Source organism: Symphodus melops, assembly GCF_947650265.1.
Source record: "Symphodus melops genome assembly, chromosome: 9".
Lineage (NCBI taxonomy): Eukaryota > Metazoa > Chordata > Actinopteri > Labriformes > Labridae > Symphodus > Symphodus melops.
In genome coordinates this window covers 1,439,661-1,459,660 of record NC_136699.1, presented here as the reverse complement: position 1 = coordinate 1,459,660, position 20,000 = coordinate 1,439,661, and the positions used below count along the sequence as shown (strand labels likewise).

At 47.2% G+C, this 20,000-nt stretch overlaps 1 protein-coding gene across 1 annotated transcript in view; it reads right to left on the bottom strand.

Annotated features, from left to right (window-relative positions):
- Positions 1-20,000, bottom strand: part of slit3 (slit homolog 3) — a 188,619-nt gene that overhangs the window by 82,880 nt on the left and 85,739 nt on the right. The window contains 2 exon segments of the mRNA XM_079352447.1: positions 377-448; positions 9,715-9,786. Coding sequence (XP_079208573.1) covers positions 377-448; positions 9,715-9,786 — 144 coding nt within the window.

Here is a 20,000-nt window from a genome sequence, read left to right as displayed (position 1 = left end):
CCTCAGAGACATCAGTTGAGATCATTCACACACACACACACACACACACACACACACACACACACACACACACTTGAACGTCTTTAAGTTCAGACTCATCACGTTTTAAAGACACTGCAGATGAAAAAAAGTCGACGAGGGGGGAAAGAAGAAGAAGAGACGGCGTGAGAGTAAAGAGAGGACGAGGAGACAGAAACACAGGGATGGATAAGAGGAGACGAAGAGCGCAGGACGGGTCCTGCTTCACAGACAACGCATGAAAGAGGGGAAGAGGAGGAGAGGGGATGAAAGCAGGAGGAGGAAGAGGAGGAGGAGGAGAGAGGACGGAGCGGAGGAAACAGAGTGAGACGACCGGAGGTTTTTTTTCTCTACTTACAGAATCTCCAGATCTCGCAGCGCTCGGAAAGCTCCATCCTCGATGCAGCTGATGTGGTTGCTGTCCAGTTGCCTGCACCGATCATACACACACACACACACACACACACAGGAGAGATGGAGATAGGAGCGAGTTAGGCATAAGTATACACAGCTGGGGGAGGGACTAAACAAAAGACAGGTTCCCTGAATGAGTGTGTGTGTGTGTGTGTGTGTGTGTGTGTGTGTGTGAAGTGATAGTGGGCTTAAGGAAGCAGGTGGGAGACTCCAGCGCTAACTCTCTTTTCCCAGCCACACACACACACACACACACACACTCACTCAGTCTGGGGATCCCCGGTCCCGACGCGACCACGCGAGCTCAGGTTAAGTCTCTCACCTCGGCTGATGTGACCGGAGGAGGAGAGGAGAGTGCAGGAGAGGAGACCGGCGCGCTGAAGTGGCCTGTCTGGCGTCAGCCTATCACCTCCCTCCCCTGCCGATCGCCCGGCGCACACTGGCCACCGGGAGAGAGAGAGGCGAGAGAGGTAGATGCAGGGAGGAAGAGAGCGAGTGAGCGAGCTGAATGCTTCTAAAGCCCACCCTGCTTGTCTGTTCTGTAAATATTAATTGCATTTTCTCCTCTCCCATCCTCCTTCTCTCCCCCCGCCCCTCTCTCTCTCCCCCCCACCCCTCCACCATGTCCTCTTTTATTCTTTCTTCCTCCCTCTGTAGTGAAAGAGGGAGTAATTTCATTACATTAGGCCAGCCAATCCATTAAGGGCCTTTTACCGGCTCTGTCACTGAAACAATTTCATTAAAAGGAAAGCCTCCGTAAATCAAGCTACAGTCACGACTCTGCTTCTCCTTCCCGTTCTTCTTCTTCCTCTCTCTCTCTCTCTCTCTCTCTCTCTCTCTCTCGGCTTGTGCGTCGGACTCCCAGATGCCCCCTGTACCCCGCCGTCATCCATCCTTTGCTTTTACTTTAATTTGCTTAGCTTTTAGGTATTCAAAACCTTCTTCCCCCCCTCCTCCACCATCCATCCACTCATCCCGCCATCCATGAACCCAACAACCCAGCCACTTCCTTCCTTCCTTCCTTCCTTCCTTCCTTCCTTCTTTCCATCCTTCCTTCTTTCCATCCTTCCTTCCTTCCTCCCACCGTAATTCCTTCCTTTACTCCCTCCAGATCCACCCGTCCTTCCCTCCCCCCTCCTCTCTTCTTCAGATGGATGGATTGAAAGTGGAAGGATACAAAAGGGCAAAACATTTTATGGTATCTTCTTCTTGTTGTTGTTTTTTGTTTTTTTTACTCAACCATGATGGATGAGTGGCGTTTAGACTATTATACACACACACACACTCACACACACACACAAACACAAACAGGTGGACACACACACACACAGGGATAGATGTAGAAGAAAGTGACAGAACAGAGGCAGAAACACACACACACACACACACACACACACACACACACACACACACACACACACACACGCACACACACATGCTCAGGAAACGAGGCTACTTACTGTCTCCTCCCCAGACACTCGGAGATAAAAGCATATCACTCCACCTTAATCTCCTCCTCCTTGTCCCTTCCCCATCTCATCTCCCCTCCACCTGCTCCCTCCATCCCTAATCCTTTTCTTCCCTCTCTCTCTTCTCCCCTTGTTTCCGAGCATCCATCCTCTCCATTTTTCATGTTCTGCCCCTCTCCCTCCATCCATAATCCATTTCTTTTTGCTCCCTCTTGTGCACCACTCATCCCTGATTCCCCTTCACCCTTTTCTCCTCTCGCACCCCGTGTGTCCTTTGCTAATCCGTTTCTTCTCCCTCGTTCCTTTTATCAACATTTGAAATCTCTTCTTCTTCTCCTCCTTCTTCTTCTGCTGCAGCTGTTAGAGCAGTCATGTCAGCTTTTTTTTTGTTCCTGCAGGAAAGCAAGAGCTCGGTTGCCTCTTTTCAGCGGCACATATCACATCAGGAGCATCTCAGTCTTTGGTTTTAATATGTGCATGTTTGTGTGAGAGACTTTGAGCACGATGTGAGGGACGTGCAAGTCCTCGGAGGATATGAAAAAAGCATCACAAGTCTGAGGCTGTGTTTCAGCGCAGCAGGTCCGAGTACAGCGCTGATGCAGCGATTTAGAGCAGAATAAAAAAGGCTTTGTATGAATTGAACAAAATATTTTAACACATTTCTCCTCTGGCGAGTCAAACAGGTTTTAATGGAGGAAGTGTAAAGCAGGAGCTCGTTATTCGTTCGTATTGGCTCCAGAGAGAAATAGAAAGTGACCTCAGATCAGAAGGAAATGAACAACTGGATGGACGGACTTACCACCAAGACCGCCAGAAAACTCTTTCAAGCATCACTTTTAAAGTCAGTCAGGATCCTGTTTTTTTTTTTTTATTATTATCATTTGAAGAACCCGTGTGCTCGACAGATCTGTCATTTACCTAGAATCGAGGAAAACAGGTGAACTGGTATGGGCGGCCATGTTCTTCAACTAGCATCCTCGCATCTGTGACATGATTGGTCTGAATCCTGAACGAGGGCTCATGTGTGTGTTTGTGTGTGTGTGTGTGTGTGTGTGTGTGTGTGTGTGTTCGGTTCCTGTGTGTTCGGACAGAGAGACGAGGAGTCCAGATTTTAATCTCCCTTCATATTATTTGTTAGCGTGTTTAATCATGTCGATCATAAGGCCTATTGGCAAACTGATTCGATGCCTCCTCTGCTACCATCTGGAGCGAACACACACACACACACACACACACACACACACACATACACACACACATACAACCCTGTAGCTCCTTGAATCCATCAGTGAGAAACCGCTGCTGGCCGAGTAATTAATGAAAAGACGCAGAAGGGAAAGGAGGATGCATGAGCAGGATTTCTTTCAGTCCCAGTAAAGAAACATCGGCTGAGTCTTATTTATGTTCCGACCTTCGAAGAACCAGAAGCCACGACATCGGCTATGAGATTAAAGAAGTGCATGTTACTGAACAGAAATAATCTATCTTTGTTTTTGTAGTTCTCACAGAGTTATGAGTTTTGAGTATGAACATCACAGGACAGCGTCCACTTGAACACACACGTTTTATTTTGAAAGTGTGTTTTCTTGTCTCACTTCCTGTCTGGGTCGTTTTTTTTCCGTGCAGTGTGCTCCGTGGAAAAACAAACTTTTTTTTAATTTGAAATAAGTCGAGCGTATCGTGGCGCTGCTGGCACAATCACTCGACCGGAGCGGCAGCGAGCGGCGCCGCTAAGCGTGGCGCTGATGGACTGCGGCGTGCGCTCACTATGTTACATTTCCAAACATGAAGAATTCACTCATGGAGCAAATGTGTGATTTTTTACGACATTTCACGCTGCTTTGTTGTCCTGTAAGAGAAGATGTGGGCGAACAAAGACGCCCGCTTATAGACGACGACCTTTGACTCCATTTCCTCCACCAACACGATGCTGGAACGTTCCTGAGAAAGACTTCGCTCTGACTTTTAGAAAAGTGATGTCATTCTGTCAGATCACGTTTTCCACTTCAGGTCGCACGCTTCGATTTGCAAATGAAGAGTCGGCCTTTTAGAAATATTCAAGGGCAGAGGAAGCCGTGTCATATTTGAACATGCTAATGAATCAACTCTGTCGTCCGGGCTGCAGATTGATTCACGACGTCGTTGACATCAAGTGGCTTTCAGCCCGAGTCCGTTTTGCAAATCAAATGAGACAAACTGAATCTGACTTGTACTTTGCTTAAAGTGGATTTTATGATTCTGAAACTCGGTTAGCGAAGAAACAAAAAGGTGGAGAGATGGGAGCACATTTGTCCAAGGTTAAAGGTCAAACCCAAACGGCTAAGGTCGACAGAAACGCTGCGCTCAAATGCTGCGACTCAGACAGAGCTTATTGACATTTTCTCTTTCACATCCTGCCATCTCAAACCGACACAGGATTTAATGTGAACGGTGGGAATCCGCATAAACATCTCTGCCAGGCTGAACATGGACGGACAGGAAGTAGAAACCACGTCTATGTGTGTGTGTTTATCGCTGCTTCAGGAAGCTAATTATTCATCTATTAAAACATTATTATTTATTTATATATTATTATTTCACTTGATGTCTGTGTGTGTGTGTGTGTGTGTGTGTGTGTGTGTGTGTGTGTGTGCACGATGTGGCGACACATTGTTCTCACCTCGCTCGAAGGTGCTGTAGGCATAATTCAAACAAACGGCCTTCCTGCACTGCATTGTGGGAAGGGAAGCGTGAAGTGTGGAGGCGGTTTACGAGGTGGAAGGGAAAGGATGACAGGAAGGAGAAAGGTAAAGAAGTAAAGCCGCCGAGGGTTCGTTCTATTCTCTTGTTTGTAAACTGATGTCGTGAATTGTTGGCGGCTTTAAATATAACCTTCGAAGCAGCTGAACGGTGCGACGGCGCCCGTGTGTGGATCGTGAGCGTGGGAGGAACCGGCGGGAGGAATGAATTAAATTTAATCACAAACGAGGGGTAAGAGAGCGAGGAAGCAGGCAGACGGAGAACAAGGTGCGAGATGAGGACTGCTCGATGGCGGCTGGAGATAAAGAGCGCCATGTGGCGTGAGAGCCAATCAGACAGCTGGACCTTATCTGACGCCTTCCGTGCAACCGCAGCAGCTGCACGCCTCAAGCCGGAGGGCCTCACGTGTGTTGTGATGTAAGTGCGCCCGTACAGTACGGACGGATCAACACGCCGCTCTGTCCTTCTGCACGCCACACACAGACGCTGACCACGATAAATCAGGCTGTCTGTTCCTGCAGGACTCAGATCTCAGGTGCAGACGTCACTTTTCCAGATTATGTCCAGGAAGAAGTCAAAGGCGGCGGCGGCGTCAGCGTGTTGGAGCTCACTTCCTGTGACACCGAGCGTAAAAATGGCGTTCAAGAACGTATCAATCCACTCACTTAAGGTCTCGTTTGCTTTTTATTATAAATTTCAAACTGTTTTACGAGCAGCTAAAAGCTCCTCACACAAAACTTTAAGCATCTCGAGTTTTAGTGTCTGATGCTTTTATTTTGTTAACGACTTCTTCACGCACTTCTTTTTAATACCTTCTTTTAATTTGAATGTTTTTACCTTTATGTGAACGCTCGTTGAACGCTGACGGAACCATCAGAGTCCCTGAATAATTTGCTCGTCGTGATTTTAATTGTTATGTCTTCCGACCATCTTGACTCAAACGGCGTCCGCCGGAGGGCTGAGAACGATTTAAACGAACGAGTTGTGACGCCTCCCACTGAGAGGCGGGCTCCGTGCCACATGTGCAACGATGGCGGGACTTGTCATATATTCCTTTTTCTGATATTGACCTCCAACGATACACGTGTCTGTAAGAGGAAAGAGCGAGGTCAAATCTGTGTCGCTCAATGAAAGGCGTCGACTCAATCAGGAGCAATGATGTCATCGCCACACGCCATCGTCTGCCTGACCCGAGTCCAGGGCCTGAAAGAGTCTCGCACGACCCGTTTGGCGTTTTCCAGAATCGCCAAATTGCTGTCTGTCATCGGCGCTCGCCCTGAACACAGATAACAGGACGGAGTCGGGCTCTTCTACGACAAACATCTGACTTCGTTCGAGGCCGCCGCACTCGATGCCAAACACAGCACGTTGTCGGACATCCTCCGGTGCTGCTAATGTGATGACTCTGCTTGGCGAAGCAAGACGAGGCCGGACGGGACGGGACACGACGAGATCAGATTCAGAGAAAACGACGAGATCAGACGAGAGACGATGAAATAATCACCCGGGATATTTCAAACGGAAGATTAAAAAAATAAAAACATAAAAGACAAACGGTCTCAGAGGTGTTTTGGCTGCGTGCTGTCCATCCACTCGTTTACCTTTATCGTCTACTGTTTGACTGACAGGCTGAGTTTAGGGGACTGACAGGAGCAGCAGTCAGCACAATGTATAGACAAGAACACACACACACACACACACACACACACACGTGCATGCACACACCTGGGCTCAGATGTATGGCATACACCTGTCTCCTTAGGTTAGCAGACGCCCGGGGTAATCGTGTTTGCCAGCTTCTTGGCAGTTTCAGCAAAGCAGTCAATCTGATAGAAGGGTTGAGAGAGTCCAAGAGTAAAAGTGTGTGTGTGTGTGTGTGTGTGTGTGTGTGTGTGTGTGTGTGTGCGCGCGTGTGTGTGAGGAAGTGCAATAAACGTGGAAGGATACAATACTAGCCACTAGGCAGCATGAAAGGGAACAACCCAGAGAGAGAGAGAGAGAGAGAGACCCTGCACTCTGCCATCCAGAGGGTGAGACAGGAAGGGCGAGAGACAGAGAGAGAGAGAGAGAGAGAGAGAGAGAGAGAGAGAGACCCTGCACTCTGCCATCCAGAGGGTGAGACAGGAAGGGCGAGAGACAGAGAGAGAGAGAGAGAGAGAGAGAGAGAGAGAGAGAGAGAGAGAGAGACCCTGCACTCTGTGATCCAGAGGGTGAGACAGGAAGGGCGAGAGACAGAGAGAGAGAGAGAGAGAGACCCTGCACTCTGTGATCCAGAGGGTGAGACAGGAAGGGCGAGAGAGAGAGAGAGAGAGAGAGAGAGACCCTGCACTCTGCCATCCAGACGGTGAGAGAGAGAGAGAGAGAGAGAGAGAGAGAGAGAGAGGTGAAGAGGCAGTGAGAGGGATGGAGGGGAAAGTGAGAGCGAGACGGAGAGAGACAAAGTGAGAGGGAGAGAGACATGTGAGAAAATCAATGCCGTGTCCACCAGGGACAAAATGTCATGACGCCTTCTCTCTTTTTTTTCTCTTTTTTTTTCACTCTTTTTAAAATGGAGAGCTGGAGCCTTTTTACTGCAGGAGTCACCTTGTCTAATGGGTGGAGGGATGGAGGGAGGAAAAAGAGGGAATATGTGAAGGAAGGAAGGAAGAGAGAGTTTAAGGCTGAGGGCGAGCTAGAAGAGAGGAGAGAGAGAGAAACGATGAAGGGGTTAATAAGGCTGGTAAAAGGAAAGAGAGGGCGAGCTGGAAGACGCTGGGAATGACAAGGGGGGTGAAAAATGAGAAATGAAGAAAAAAAAAAAAAAGAGGGGGAAGATCGATTGACAAAGACCGAGAGGGTGAGACAAAAAAAAAACTGTGAGACAAATGACGGTAAAAGAGAAACAAGAAGAAGAAAAATGATGACGGGACAGCAAAACTGTTAGCTCGGAGGATAGCGATTAAAGACGTGACGATGGATGAAGGGAGCGAGGAGGAAGTGATGCAGGACAGGGTGCAAAATGAGTGGGACGAGTAGAAGGGGGGAAACGCAACCCCCCCACCCCCCCAAAAAAAAATGAAGGGAGGAGGAAAGAGAAGAACGGCGAGAAAGAAGAGAAACATCTTTACAGCTCTGAGTCACTCCCAATTTTGCCAAGAAAAAAAAAAAAAAAAGTTAAATGATTCACTTTGTAGGTCAAAGCAATTTAGCGGAAAACATTTTAACGGGGCGGAGGAGACAATTTTACCGTCAGATTTGATTGATACGACTTTATGGTTTTGGCAGGAAGCGAGGAGAGAGTGAGGTGTTAAAGGAAGGTAACGGGCAGCGTGGAACGCAGCCAACGTGCAAATTCTGGGAACTCGGATTGAATTTCGCTTCCTCTAACGGAGAGTCTCGGCGGGATGACCACAGGAGCCTGTGGTCACTCTGGGCAGCCGGCAGGTGTAAATGTATGGTGATGTATGAATGTGAAACAGGAAACTCTCCACGCTACGTTCAAGACTTTATTAACGTGTCGTTTTAGTGGGCGGAGCTTATTAGAAACATGCAGAGGCTTTTTAGCTCGGGTACAATCACTTCTATCTGAAGCTGTTCCACTGCCCGCTTCCATCGCTGCAACACCTGTTCACCTGATAACTGCTCTCATATCTGGCAAACCCAGGGGCGTCCAAAACGGCTGTGTGTGTGTGTGTGTGTGTGTGTGTGTGTGTGTGTGTGTGTGTGTGTGAATCAGAAGCTTTGAAACTGAGCCACGAGAGAGAACACACACACACACACACACACACACACACACACACACACACAGAGTCAGTGGTATAAAGTACATGTTCAGGTCCATTTAAAGTAAGAGTAATAATCTCCTGTGGACTTTGGCAGCCATATTGAATTTACATCACACTTACTAGATTTCAGCCCATTCTCCTTCCCTTCCCTCTCTCCCTAGTCTCCTCTCCTCTTGTCTCCTCTTGTCTCCTCTCCTCTAGTCTCCTCTTGTGTCCTCTCCTCTAGTCTCCTCTCCTCTAGTCTCCTCTTGTGTCCTCTCCTCCAGTCTCCTCTCCTCTTGTCTCCTCTTGTGTCCTCTCCTCTAGTCTCCTCTCCTCTAGTCTCCTCTCCTCTTGTCTCCTCTCCTCTAGTCTCCTCTCCTAGTCTCCTCTCCTCTTGTGTCCTCTCCTCCAGTCTCCTCTCCTCTAGTCTCCTCTCCTAGTCTCCTCTCCTCTTGTGTCCTCTCCTTTAGTCTCCTCTCCTCTAGTCTCCTCTCCTCTCGTCTCCTCTTGTCTCCTCTCCTAGTCTCCTCTCCTCTAGTCTCCTCTCCTCTAGTCTCCTCTTGTGTCCTCTCCTCTTGTGTCCTCTCCTCTTGTGTCCTCTCCTCTAGTCTAATCTCCTCTAGTCTCCTCTCCTCTCGTCTCCTCTCCTAGTCTCCTCTCCTCCTATCCTAACCCCATATTGAGCCCTCACATGTCAATGACTCTGTTTGTGTGTCCAGTCGTTTCCTACGCAGCATCAGGCCGGATTGATCAGCAGTTATTGATGACAGACATTGATCAGGCAGCGTATCGATCACACTATGGTGATTAGGACATCGTGAATAAATGACAGCGGGATATCGAGCGCTCGATGTGAAGACAAAACCTCTCAGAACAGCGAGAGGAGATGAAGACGAGAAAAGAGGGAAAAAATCCGATGACAATAAGAAGGTGGGAGGAAGCGAGGTGTGAGCGAGGTGTGAGCGAGGAAATCACCGACACGTCACCTGAACGTGCTTAAAGGAATAGATAGTTTAGGAATAGATGCAGTTCCTTCAGTGTCCACTCGGGGCTGGTTGAAAAAAGCCAAAGAATCCCATGAGAGTGCATTTTAAGATGCTACTTTTTGTGGTGTGGTTCCAGAGAGCGGAGGATCCAAATACCTGAAATCGATCAGGATCAACAGGTGAGACCTCTCCTCGCTCTTCTCTTGTTTTCACGTACCGATCGACCTTCTCATTTTGGAAGATAGTGACGAAAAATTGGGCGAGAAGGTGCAGCGGATCAAGACAGGTGAAGTGTGTGAAAGGAAAGACGGGCGACGACAGGACAGGGGTGAATGTGCTTACAGGTTCTTGACGCTGGTGATTCCTCGGAACGCTTTCCTCGGAACCGCCTGGATCTGGTTCTCGCTCAGGTCTCTGAAAAAGAGAGAGAGAGAGAGAGAGAGAGAGATTAGTCGAGGTATTCCAAGCACTCAAAGTTATATGGAGTCAAATGATAAAACAAAACCACAAGTATTTGATCTACACACACACACACACACACACACACACACAAGCCAATTACAGTACAAAGGCAGAGAAGGAGAAAGAGACGGAGAGAGAGAAGGGGGACGGATGATATGACATTTATGATCAGTGGAACAATTTGGTCCGAAGAGCTTCAAAGACAAAAGGAAAGTATCAGAAATAACGCTGGCACCAGTCCATTTACTGCATCTATTGAAGTGTGTGTGTGTGTGTGTGTGTGTGTGTGTGTGTGTGTGTGTGTGTGTGATTAATGCGGAGGCAGCGGAGGGAAAGGAATGAGAAAAGAAAATCAGAAAAAGTCCGGCGTGTGTGCATCTGGTGAGCGTGTGGGTTTTGCATGTTTAATGTAAATGTTGGGTTTTTTTATATTCTTTCAGCCATAACTCCGACAGTGATCCGTTGCCATGGTGAAAAAGCATAGCAATCACATCTATTCTGAGAAAGCACACACACACACACACACACACACACACACACACACACACACACACACACAGAGCTTCTCTGTCAGGACTTCTTAACACACGCTACGTTAGCACGCCATTTTAATAGATTTTAAACTTCGTCTTCCTGCGTATAATGAATACGGATACGAGCCGAGCGACTTCTGACACGACGCGACCGCGCGGCCTTAACTGTGTTAGCGTCGTCTGTCAGGGAGACGGTCTGGCAGGCACACCGGGTTCAGAAAGCACAATGTAATTAGACAGAGGACGCGAGGTATGAAATATCAGACAAGCTAATCACCTTATACTCCTGCCAGTCTGCAGCATGTACACACACACACACACACACACACACACACACACACACACACACACACACACACACACACACACACACACCTGCACGCTGAATGCACTCGCAGTGCCAATCAGCGGAAAGAACACAAACACGACCACGCATATTCGCAAGGCCAACACACACCGAGATAATCACAATGGAGCTACACAAAAGAGCAACAGACCTGTCTTTGACCTTCACACACACACACACACACACACACACACACACACACACACACACACACACACACAGCATGGAAATCAGCCAACCTCTCGGTGGAAAAAAGTAATTATGTTCCTATACCACGTTCATAATATTTTCTTGTCACGCAGCTGAAATCGAGGCCTCTCATTGGTTGTTTCTTTGCAGACAATTACATGCACAAACATGCACGCCTGCACATGCACCTCACATCCATACACCCTCACACACATACTGTATGTGCTCATTCGGACTAATTAACACACACTCGGAGGGAGAATCGGCTGTGCATTAACTCCAGAGCCAATCAACTTTTATTAGCGCCGTAGACGTTAATTGGTTATCCGTGCTCGGAAAACAGAAAACTCATTTCCTCAAACTAACAAGCTTTCATCGTTTTGGACGTGTTGCTTTGCTGCGTTGTGTGTTTTCTGGCTCAATCTTTTTTGTTTGACAAGAGATGAGCGTTCCCTCTCTCTCTCTCTCTGATGGGAGAAGTGTGTGCCTGGCATCGCATATATACGTGTCTACGCTAAAAGGAAGTGCGTGCTTTTGCCTGCAGTTCTGCCTGGAGCTCAAAAAGCAAACAGAGTAGGAATGGCATGATGGTGTTTTAATGTGACGTGCAGCTGGAGACACTCCTGGTGTTTACAGTTAGTGTTGGGAAGCGTTCGACACAATTTGGGTAGCCATGCTGTTTTTTTTTAAACAGAAGTTTTCTTTCCGATGGTGACGAAGGAAAAACGAGAGACAGAAGCAAAGCGATCCAGACCGTGCACCAGGTCCACTACGGTCCACTTCCTTTGACTATGAGTGCTCCGTACGCTTCCTCAACGCTGACATGCGTGGAAGAGTTGTGCTTCAGCACGGTGCAGTTCATGCACGAGTACACAACCTGCACAGCCTTCATTCAGGAGAACTGGACATTTCCAATTCTCCAAAAAGTTTCACTTTTTCTCCAATCTGGTTTTAGATTCTATTTTATTTAACTTTGTACTTATTGCACATTTAGATTTTATTTGTGTAAATATTATTTATCTTCTGTTACCTCATTTTATTTCATATTTTTAACGTACCTTATTTTATCTAATGTTGCCTTACTCGACTGCATTGCACCGTGGGGAGGGGGGGGAAAGATAATTTCGATTCCACTGTATGTCTGACATATTTTGGAATTGACAATAAAGTAAACCTTGAACCTTGAATCCCTGGAGCGGTGTGTTTGTATCGGACTAATCTGAGTCAGTAAAGCGGCTGCCATGTTCTCTGTGTTGTTGTCCGGGGAATCTGTGTGAGTGACGTCTGACTGACGCTGGAGGATGCTCTCATATTCGTGCTGAATGAGGACGTCTTCACATGTTTAAGTTACTGATCGTTTGCAGGGGGTCCGAGGGTCCTGGATATGATTAAATCTGAGCTACAGGAAGCTGTCGTCCTGATTGGGTGACATTTCAGGAAGTGGAAACAAAAGTTGGGACACCACAACAACACTTTAATGCAGAGAGAAAATGTCACAATTGTGTTTTAATGAGCACAACAGGATGTGATTTGTGGGTATTTTCTTTCAGATGTGTTTGTTGTCATTGATTAAAGACGTTCTGGGTGACGTTGATGTATCACGTCTTTAAATAGACAGATATCGATGCAGATATGACCGGAAAACTACCGTCTGAGCTCCAGAGTCAGAGAAAAACAAGGACAAAAATAAATGACACTAAAAGATCACAGGAAGAACTACAAGATCACAGGAGAACTACAAGATCACAGGAAGAACTACAAGATCACAGGAAGAACTACAAGATCACAGGAGAACTACAAGATCACAGGAAGAACTACAAGATCACAGGAAGAACTACAAGATCACAGGAGAACTACAAGATCACAGGAGAACTACAAGATCACAGGAAGAACTACAAGATCACAGAGAACTACAAGATCAAAGGAAGAACTACAAGATCACAGGAGAACAACAAGATCACAGGAAGAACTACAAGATCACAGGAAGAACTACAAGATCACAGAGAACTACAAGATCACAGAGAACTACAAGATCACAGGAAGAACTACAAGATCACAGAGAACTACAAGATCAAAGGAAGAACTACAAGATCACAGAGAACTACAAGATCACAGAGAACTACAAGATCAAAGGAAGAACTACAAGATCACAGGAGAACTACAAGATCACAGAGAACTACAAGATCACAGGAGAACTACAAGATCACAGAGAACTACAAGATCACAGGAGAACTACAAGATCACAGAGAACTACAAGATCACAGGAGAACTACAAGATCACAGAGAACTACAAGATCACAGAGAACTACAAGATCACAGGAGAACTACAAGACCACAGGAAGAACTACAAGATCACAGGAAGAACTACAAAGGAACTACAAGAGCACAGAGAACTATGGTGCGTACAGACTGTGTGAACATTTTCAGACACATTTGGCTCACATGTAAAATCGACCTTGTGGACAATCAAAACGATCTGTTCGCTTTTTAATAAAGCGTCATCTGAACTCATGGAACATAGGGAGCAGCGATCCTCATGTGAACACTTGTCCTCTCGTCTCTCTGTGAGTCACACCTGCCAACCTTTGAGCGGAGCGAGCGCTGTCACGGGATTGGCTGTGATCTTTGAAAAGGACACTCACTGATACACACACAAACACACACGCAGCTCGTTTGGACAGCGGTCCCACATTTCAATTATTGGATTGAGCCTTTTTAGCTCTTCTCTGTCGCTGCAGCGTCGGCGGCGGAGGGCAATTAATCTCCCAAAAATTCTATTAAAGAGACGGATGGATTTTTGAATTATACATCAGTTCTATTAGGTTGACAAATTCTGTAAATTATGTGGCACTGATCGAGAAAACAACTGCAACTCTTTCTGAGGAACCGGAGGATCTCAAGAAGTGGACGAGACGAGAGGTCACTAAAGTTCAAGTGAGATGGGGCGAGAGACGACAACAAGGAGAGAGAGAATTAAAAGAAGAATTCAATGTAAAAGAGGAGAAGAAGAAGCTGACAAATACCCGAAGCAGCAGTAGAAGAAGAAGAAGAAGAAGAAGAAAAGACATTTTTAAGGAAGAATCAGAAGAAACAAAATAGAAGAAGAAAGACAAGAAATGACGATGATGAAACCTGAAGAAGAAGAAAAAACTAGGAGAAGAGAAAAAACAAGCCAAAGACGAAATCGGAGTCCCCCATTATCTGCTCCATGTTTGTCATGGCTTCCTAAGTACTGTATAATCAATTGAATTTGGACCAAATGTCTTCCAGACTCCCCCGCGCCCCTTTTTTTCACCACAAAGACCCCCCAACCCGAGCGCAGAGTTTTCCCCAGCTGAGGCCTCTCCTCTCTGGGCACGGCGACTCTCTGCGGCCCCTGGAAGTCTGGAGGGATCGAGGATGACAGCGGGATGCTCTGAGGGCAGGGGTCTGGCGGTTTTAATGGTGGTGTTGGTGTGTGTGTGTGTGTGTGTGTGTGTGTGTGTGTGTGTGTGAGCGTGTGTGTGTGTGAGCGTGTGTGTGTGCTTGCAGCTATCACCTCCTCAATATTAAGTTCCATTATTCATGTGAGGACAATAATAACCCTGGCCAGGTCGCCCTTTGTGGCTTCAGATATTACTGTTAACCCTTTAACACACGGAAACACACGAAGGCCTAAAATGTGAAACACGCCTCATTGGACACGGGTGGGAAGAATTCACGCACACACACACACACACGTCGTGCGTGCAAACACACAGCATCTGTAACACACGTGCGAAAATAAAAAACAGAAGCATGAGCACTGATTCTTTTTTCTTTTTTCGCCTGTCAATCAAACACTCCTCCAAGGCTTTCCCACCATGCACTTTTTTTTTTTTTTTTGTGCAACAGCAGACACCAGATATTAGACGGGTCCGCCCTCAGGCTCCTCCAGATATGAGCCAGAGTCACTCTGAACCATTAACCTGCGAGCGGAGGGGGGAGTGGAAACAGGCCTGTTTGAGTCTGTGTGTGTCTTCGAGTCAGGAGGCCTCAGCGGGACGTCTCAGTTAGACCGAGATGACAAGGAGGGCGGCAGAGGTGTGTGTCCACGTGTCAGCTAGAATCTGTGCGTCTCTGCGTGAGACAAACAGCGGGCGAGCGAGAGAGAGAGCGCCACAATGGATGTCGCGCACACCACACGCGCGTGCACGCTCCTTTTATTAAAAGAAGAGCGACCGCAATAGAAGAAAGAAAGAGAGATGACCCTTGGCTCGCCTCCAGGGGCGAGATGAAAAAGAGAGAGGAGAAAGGAAAATTGAAGGAGAGGAAGAAAAGGGATAGAGAGGGAAGACAGAGGTGGCACAATTTATCTTCTTCTTTTTTTTGAAACCTGAGACACCCTCGATGGTTAGCTTAAGCCGCTCACTTCTCTCTTCCTCCCTCTCTCTCTCTCTCTCGCTCTCCCCCGGGGGCTGTAACTGCATTTAATATTGTTCCATAAAGAGAGTAATAAATATCGACTGCTGGCTAGCTCATATTCCTCTTGTTTTTTAAGGCACTCCGCTGTAGGGTAAAAGCAAAGTCAAAGCAGCAGGTAGTAACGCAGCGGACGCTCTGTAGGCTCGGAGTGATCAGATCTCCTGAGGTATCAGTAACCTTCCGATAGATTTAAGTGTCCTCTTCACTTCCTGGCAAATTCTGTCTTTGAGACGTTGGGAAGGTTTCGACCTCCTGGGAGGGTGAGAAATGAATCCATGACTTTTTTTCTTTCACTTTCTGTCGAGTTCTTAATTGAAGCACAAGTCGGGAAAAGGTACGAAAATGAACTGATAAATCGCTGCATGCGTTCATATTATATAACGTGAGGTTTTAAATACCACACAAACTAATTACTAAGTGACCTCGCACCTCTCCAGCTAACAGACCAATTTCCTGACTTTGCTTACACCGGGATTTGAACCATCGACTCGGCCAGTTCACAACCAAAGTCCCTGACAGTCCCTGCAGAGTTGGTTGTCTTTCAACAGAAAGGTCGGGGGTTCGATCCCCGGCTCCTGTAGCTACACGTCGACGTGTCCCTGAGCAAGGCACTTCAGCCCAAGTTGCTCACTCTGCTTCATCAGCGGCGTGTAAATGTGTGTGAATGGATGAGATAATACTGAAGCAGCCTCTACCATCAGTGTGTGAATGTGTCGGTGTGACCCGCGGGTTAAACACGCTTTGAGTCGACAGAAAACGAGAAAATAAAATTTACTCACGAGCAGAATGCTTCAAAGTGTCTGTGTGTGAAACTCGTTGTTTCATTGGGATAATAATTCAAGGGTTAAAAATAAACGTGCAACAACATTTCTCCAGCTGACTTTATCGTCTGCACGTCGGCCCTCTCACTGACACTAACACAGACGTATCGCTCGATGCATTCAAAACTCGAACCTCCCCGCTACGACCACACTCGTCAAGCCTTGGCCACAGAAGCGCTCGGCTCGAGCCAACACACTGCGGGGATTTATTTCCCAACATGCTGGCAGTGTGAGCAGACAGGAGGGCTGCAGAGTGGGACTCTGTGATTTGAAAGTTTAACAGTCGTTTTTCAAAGTCACATTGTGTGAGAAGTTTTTCAGGCTGTAGACTGACGACGCTCTCTGGACTCCAATGCATCCTCTTCTTGAAAGAGTTTAGCTTCATCCCTGGCTTGAGGACCCGATTAGGCCAATCAGGAGAGAGCGTTTGCAGCAGCGGGAAGCTGCAAGGAGAAATAGCGCAGAGCTGCAGCGTCCTAAATGTGAGATATTCCCCGTACGTTTGTCTCCTTTGGATCGTGTCGTGTACCGACGGTCTCCTCGAGTCTGGTCGGTGAAAAGCGCGGCCGACATCATTAGTCTCCACTTCTAATTCACATTTTAGTTTGTATCATTGAAGGTTCTTGATAAATGAAGCTTAATGGATTGATTGAAGCTCATCGTGCAGACATAGTAGGGGGGGGGGGGCGTACCTCCTCAGGGTGATGCTCTTAATGAATACAAAGAAAAATACTTGCTGCCGGGTCACACGGAGACCGTCGCCATAGAGACAAGACGCACGTTCAGCTTCGTCTCACAGGTCTTTTCTGACCGTAGCGTTCTGGGGAGTATCCACGAGAACTGTGTGTTTTTTTTGGGGGGTTCCTCTCCACCAGGTTCTAGGGACTAGAACAGTTCCTGCAGCCGTTACACCTTCAGCCGTCCTCCTCCCACTCTTTGTAATTCTTCATCTGTCTTTTGACTCCGTGCCCTTGCTTCGTCTTGTAACCTCGACTCATCCCTCCTCCTCGTCTACGCCACCCCCCCCCCCCCCCCCCCCCCCCCCCCGCTCTACTCCCCGTGATTTAATTAAGTGGGCGCTTTATGAATAAAAATACTGCCCCCCTCTATTGATCATGGAAGACAGCAGGATGACAGAGCGAGCCGGCTGGGACGGAGGACGGGACGGCCACTCTCCAAACTCGCTCCATTACACTGATCTGAGTAAATGTGTGTGTGCGCGCACGGGATAGTGACATTGTCTGTGTGTGTGTGTGTGTGTGTGTGTGTGTGTGTGTGTGTGTAGACTCCTGTAGTCTGTGTGTGTTTGCGAGTGAAACAGTCATCAGAGCCAACAGGGAGCTGTAACATCTAAATCAAACTAAGCGTTCTCAAAAGCTCTCCTGGGTCCTTGCAAATCCTTCGTTAGACACACACACACACACACACACACACTCACACACAGACACACACACACAGAGACATAAACACCCACACACACACACACACAGAGACATAAACACACACACATTCCTCAAACGCCTCCTCTGATACATACACTGCATCAGCATTATAAATGGACATTGTCTGCACTTTCTCTCTCTCTCTCTCTCCCCTCCGCTCGCCCATCGCTCTTCGTGAGGCTGTAAGTATCTATTATGTTTTGTCGATACTGTAATTAAATTGGACAGCTTAATGCAATTCTCTGTGATCCATAAGCCTTTATGGATATAAAAGCTTTTCTGGCCCCGCGCCCAAAAGACGTCCAACAAATTTAGATGAGTTTACCATCTAAAAAAAAAAAATTGTTGGCGAGGTTAAGGCAGCGGGGGCGCACACATGGTCATTTGTAATTGGCTAATTCACTTTAATGTCCTGGACGCCATTTTGTTTTAATGTGTTTTCTTATTTGAGTTGTCATCCACAGGACGAAGCGAAATTACGACTCTGCCGCTCTTTCCTTTCCTCGTTACGTCTTCCTCTTCTCCTGCTGCTACGGCAGCCTCTTAGGGACATTTATGTAAGCTAATAAAACTTCAGCAGCAAAAAAAAGGATCAAGAGAGGACGTTGGAATGGACGCACGGCGGGGGAGATAAATGGCGGCAGAGGAGGGCGGGATTAACAGAGATAGAAAGAGACGACACGGCGCAGAGACAGGAGACTTAGAGAAGACAGATGTCTCTCTCTTTGTCATGGAGGGGATTTAGTAACTCACACTTAGAGCTACGAGAGAGAGAGAGAGAGAGAGAGAGAGAGAGAGAGTAATCTGTGAGGCTCCGAGCAAACATGCAGTTTGATCACCATCAATACCACCAAGTTCAAAGTGCCCATTTCCACTTCCTCCGTGCGCCCTGCGATCTGTCAGTACCTCGGTTTTCGTTTCTGATTGTGACAAACAGCAACCTTAAAATATTGTTTAAAAAATGAAGCCAATGCAGAAGTGCTTTTTTTTTTTTTAAATGTTTGAGATGAGTCCGTCACAGTTGGACCCGTCGCTGACATGAAAGGTGTCTGTGTGTTTCCTGGTCTGACTTCCTGTCTGGGTCGATCTTATCTCTTCAGCTTGGTGAGAAATACAGAATATTTACAGAGCGCATACACCGTTAACACATGTCTGCGTGTGTGTGTGTGTGTGTGTGTGTGTGTGTGCACACGCAGACATGACCACACAAAGACTGGAGTCTCAGATGTTTCTCATGCCGACCCTCAGGCGGTGCCATACGTGAGCATCCTGCAGACATGCTTCTTCCACATGAAATGGATGATCCTCGCACATTACATCTGACGGAGGATTCAGGTTGTACTTTTTTTTTTTTTTTTTTCCGAGAAAGGCGAAGCTCCTCGACTAAATGGATTTGTTCTTTGAGGAAATTGTTCCACCAACAAAAAGCGATTTGAGAGCTCGTAGGTTTGCACGCCGTCGTCTGAAGCCGGGATTTTTCATGCTGATTTGATCAAATCTGCGAGTTAAAACAAAAGGGTAAACATCAATAAAGCACGAGGGAATAAAAGAATAACACGGCTGTACAGATGGCAGGGATTAATCCTACTGTATGCGGTTAATGGCGGTACATTTAATAAAAGCGGCGCTTGTATTAACAGCAGCTGACTCAAAGCTCGTTGATGCACGGCTCTAAAACGTTTATTTTCTGGTGTTGGTTCATCATCACTTTGTGAGATGAGAGAGAGGAGCGAGGGTCAGAGCCCCGTCCTTCCCCGCTCTGCTGACGCCAGCGACAGAAACGGGCGTCGGAGTGAAAACGGTGCTTCCTGGTTCAGAACAGATCCGACCTCTGTCCTTCCTCACTGTGTCTTTGTCCCTGATTTCCAGCTGTGTCCACTTCGCTGTCTCTGCATTGAAGCCCCAAAAATAAATCCTTTCTGACCAATCAGTGATTTCAGCACAGGGACGATTCAAACCTGGGACGTGTTTGTGGGGGACTCGGGACTCGGAACTTGAACACGGGGACAATATGAATGCACGCAAACAGCTGAACTGTAAGCACACTCAGGTGGATGTTACTACAAGGACACACACACACACACACACACACACACATGCAGTCTATCAACTGTCGTGCATACTGCAAAATAAAGGAGGCTAAACAAATGTTCTCACCGACAACATCCGAACAACTGTCACCGTCCAGGAGAGTTTATAACTGGTTCTCCCCAGCAGATAGAGTGATCAAAGAGGAGTGTAATGGAGGTGTGGAAAGAGTGTGTGTGTGTGTGTGGGGGAGGGGGGGGGGGGGGGGGGGGGAGTTAGAAAAGGAGCTGAGTGTGGCATTTTGCCTTTACACTCCTCCGGGGAGCACCTCAGCACCCATAAATAATACAACACAAATTAGCAG